Here is a 3,348-nt window from a genome sequence, read left to right as displayed (position 1 = left end):
TGTGTGTGTGTGTGTGTGTGTGTGTGTGTGTGTGTGTGTGTGTGTGTCATACGTGTGTGTCATACGTGTGTGAGAGATAGATGAAGTAGGGAACGTATCGCCGTGCCGGTCATTGTCGATTAGAGTCTCTCCCAGGTCTCAGTCTCTCCTGCTCTCCACTAACTGCGTGCAACATAAAACGAGCAGAATCATCATTACATAGTCGAGAAGGTGAATCTGAAGGCCGGGAAAAATGTCGGAAATAAATCCAGAATTGCTTAAAGTATTCGGCTTTTGGGGCAGCATTCTGGTCCTGAAAATGCTGGCGATGGTGCCGTTAACTGCGCGACAGCGATTCCGAAAGAGAGTACGTAATAAAATATCCGCACTAGATTAGATAGCCATATGTTCATGATTTTTCCATAAAAGATGTCTCTGTATAATTAAATTATTCAAACATAAAAAATTTTTTACCTCGAGAACGGACTGTCACTATTATTAAATGCTGAATGTGTAGCAAAAAGTAACTTTGAAAATATTTGAATTATAAAGAAAAATTTACTTTGTAGATCTAAAATCTAAATAGTGCACATATTTTTTTCTTAACCAAATTAACGGGGAGACAGATATTTTATCGTGTCCTGTTTCAGTGTTACATGAACGTTAGAGGCTATTAGCTAAAATGAAACTGATTGTGATCAATTGTTGTAGGTATTTGCAAATCAAGAGGATCTTGTGTTCCAAAACAAAAGCAAAGCCAAAGTGGCTTACGATGATCCAGATGTGGAGCGTGTACGCAGGGCACACTTGAACGACTTGGAGAACATTCTGCCTTGGTTCATAGTCACGTATCTTTGGCTGGGAACAGGTCCTTCGGCATGGCTGGCCAAGATTCTGATACGAACCTTCGTACTTTCCCGTGTAGCTCACACCATATCGTATGCAGTATATTCACAACAACCTATGAGAGCGATAAGTTTCTTCGTGGCATATGCAGTTATGGGTTTCGAAGCGGTTAAGACATTGTTGTACTATTCCTAATTTCTACGTTTTCTGAAGTAATTGCATCTGAGCATACAATGTGATACAAACATAATAAGCTATACAATATTTTTTTGGTATTGGGGATAAGAAATTGTTTGTTACACAGAAAAATATTTTACGGTCTAAAATTATATTGTATGAAAATATATATAGATGCATATTAATAAAAATATATTTTATATATCTACATACATGTGATATGTATTATATGTAAAAAATATAATATAATATATACGTATAAAATTTATATATAAAATATAATATATGTATTCATATATATTCAGAGAAGAAAACGTAAGTCATACTAAATGTACAATATTTTTGTACATATAATGGAATAAATGGAAAATTTTATTCATAATACGCTTTATTAGCAGCACTAGACAATATCATATGTTAGAATTACACCTGTTATTTCCTGAAAATTATTCCTGTTAATACTATGCACATAGAGAAAAAAATGATGTATCAGCAGCATTAGTCTAATTGGAAATAATCTTGTCAATTCAATAACAGTATTAGTGAAACAATGCTTATTTTATTAAAAGAAATACTCATTTTATTAAAACAAAAACATGACCTTTGAATTGAGATTGAACAAGATTATTTCCAATTAGACTAATCCTGTTGATACAACATCAACAACAATTTTTTTTCTCCGTGCAGATGGATTTGATTCTGTAAAATCTGTGCACGGGATTATAATTTCGCGTAGCTTCTAGCCGCGCAAGCGTTTTAACACATTTCAAAGGCGCATACGCGAACTTTATCGTACGCGGTCGTCATGACGGCACCGCGACGCCGACAAACGCGGGAACGTCAGACGTCGCGATGCGTCTGTGACGTGCTAGTCGTCGCGGTCTTCGTCGTCGTCGTCGGTGCCGCGGCGTCATTCGACGATCGACCATGTCTCGATCTACGCCCTTGCCGGGTTAATCGCAAGACGTTTCAGTTTTTGCGGTGCGACGTGTTTGATGTAAAATGCGGAATTGTAAACGTTCGCAAAAACCCCCGGTAATTGATGCGAGGTCTTCTCGCGCGATGGAAATCGATACCAGAAGCGTAGAGTGATCAAGAGACACGATCACAGGTGGGTGTGATTTTTTAAAATCTTATACATAATGATAGGTAATGAACAAAACTGCACGTAATGTAAATTAAAAAATTTAATTTCCAACGAGGTAAACGATTGACTTCTAAAATACGCCATATATTTGAAAATATTTCTCTTTAATTGCGTGACGTATTTTGTTTAAACACACGTCAACTATATTAATTTTCTATTAAGTACTCTATATATAATTTCATCACGTTCTCTATATCTTTTTTCTTTTAATCGCAAATTGCACTTGCGATAAAAGTGCATTGTGTGGAAAATAAGCAGAGGTTCAGGCGCCAGCGGCTGAAGAATGCGGAAGAAATTCCTTATCTCATATCCATGCAATTTTCTCCTTTGTTCCGACGACAAACACGGATCCCAGAGTTACACGCGAATATAGAATCAAGCCCGAGCAGGTCATTCCTGTACCTGCGCCTCGATTTCCGTGAGGATCATACCTTTTTCTTTTATCGTGAACAGAAAAGCCAGCTGAACGATTCTTTCTCACGTGCAACGGTTTGCATAAAGTGGCAGGAGTATGTCTTATCAAAGATTGGAATAAGTTTTCAACTTCTTTATGCTGGCAATCTCTCGAAAGGTTCGCGACCAAACCAGTTTTTTTAGTCAGCCTCGTCATCCGTATTAATAATTAATTAATGACGCATCATCCAAATAGTCCATTCAATAAGCGATTTAAAACTCCTTCGAGAAAAACATTCTTGTTTGTAAGAAATCAAGATATATGTGTGTTTTAAAAATATATTATTTATATTTATATTATTTTGTATATTAATTTTATATTAAATTAATTCCTTAAATTAAATTAACAACGTGTTTTTAGTGCATTGACATTTTTCAGCGCCTGTAATACCGTAACGTGTCCGTCAACAGTGTATCAATGTTTGTCTACTTTCCGGAGCTTTAGACGTAATGAAATTTTCTCACGAACACGGTGCATTTGGATAAAGTAGTACATGTAGAAAAGTTCCTTAGTTAAAAATCATCGCATTCTCTAATTGAAAATCCTCGCATTTCACGGGAATATCGATTGCACAATTAATTAACATTCCTACGGATGCACGAATATTCATCGTTTTATTTTACAAAATTTTACCGCACTCGATCTCTCTCGTACCGTGCCATATTGTGATATAAAACCATAAATTATATATATATATATGTGTGTGTGTGTGTGTGTGTGTGTGTGTGTGTGTGTGTGTGTGTGT

The 3,348-nt window shown here is 36.1% G+C and overlaps 1 protein-coding gene across 1 annotated transcript; it reads left to right on the top strand.

Moving 5' to 3' along the window:
• The first annotated feature begins 94 nt into the window (after nt 1-94).
• Nucleotides 95-1,200, top strand: LOC112460725 (microsomal glutathione S-transferase 1-like). The gene is made up of 2 exons (XM_025025542.1): nt 95-346; nt 691-1,200. The coding sequence occupies exons 1-2, from the start codon at nt 233-235 to the stop codon at nt 1,018-1,020; spliced, it is 444 nt and encodes a 147-aa protein (XP_024881310.1). The 5' UTR covers nt 95-232; the 3' UTR covers nt 1,021-1,200.
• Nucleotides 1,201-3,348: the final 2,148 nt, after the last annotated feature.

The sequence above is a fragment of the Temnothorax curvispinosus genome, unplaced genomic scaffold (genome assembly GCF_003070985.1).
Source record: "Temnothorax curvispinosus isolate PA1 unplaced genomic scaffold, ASM307098v1 QBEX01010761.1, whole genome shotgun sequence".
Taxonomy (NCBI): Eukaryota; Metazoa; Arthropoda; class Insecta; order Hymenoptera; family Formicidae; genus Temnothorax; species Temnothorax curvispinosus.
The sequence above is the reverse complement of the archived record's forward strand: the minus strand, read 5'-3'. Positions and strand labels throughout refer to the sequence as shown.

Excerpts from the sequence above, each read along its gene's own strand:
- LOC112460725 (XM_025025542.1), top strand. The coding sequence starts at position 233 with ATGTCGGAAATAAATCCAGAATTGCTTAAAGTATTCGGCTTTTGGGGC. Across the intron at positions 347-690 it reads GACAGCGATTCCGAAAGAGA|GTATTTGCAAATCAAGAGGA; the intron begins GTACGTAATAAA and ends CAATTGTTGTAG.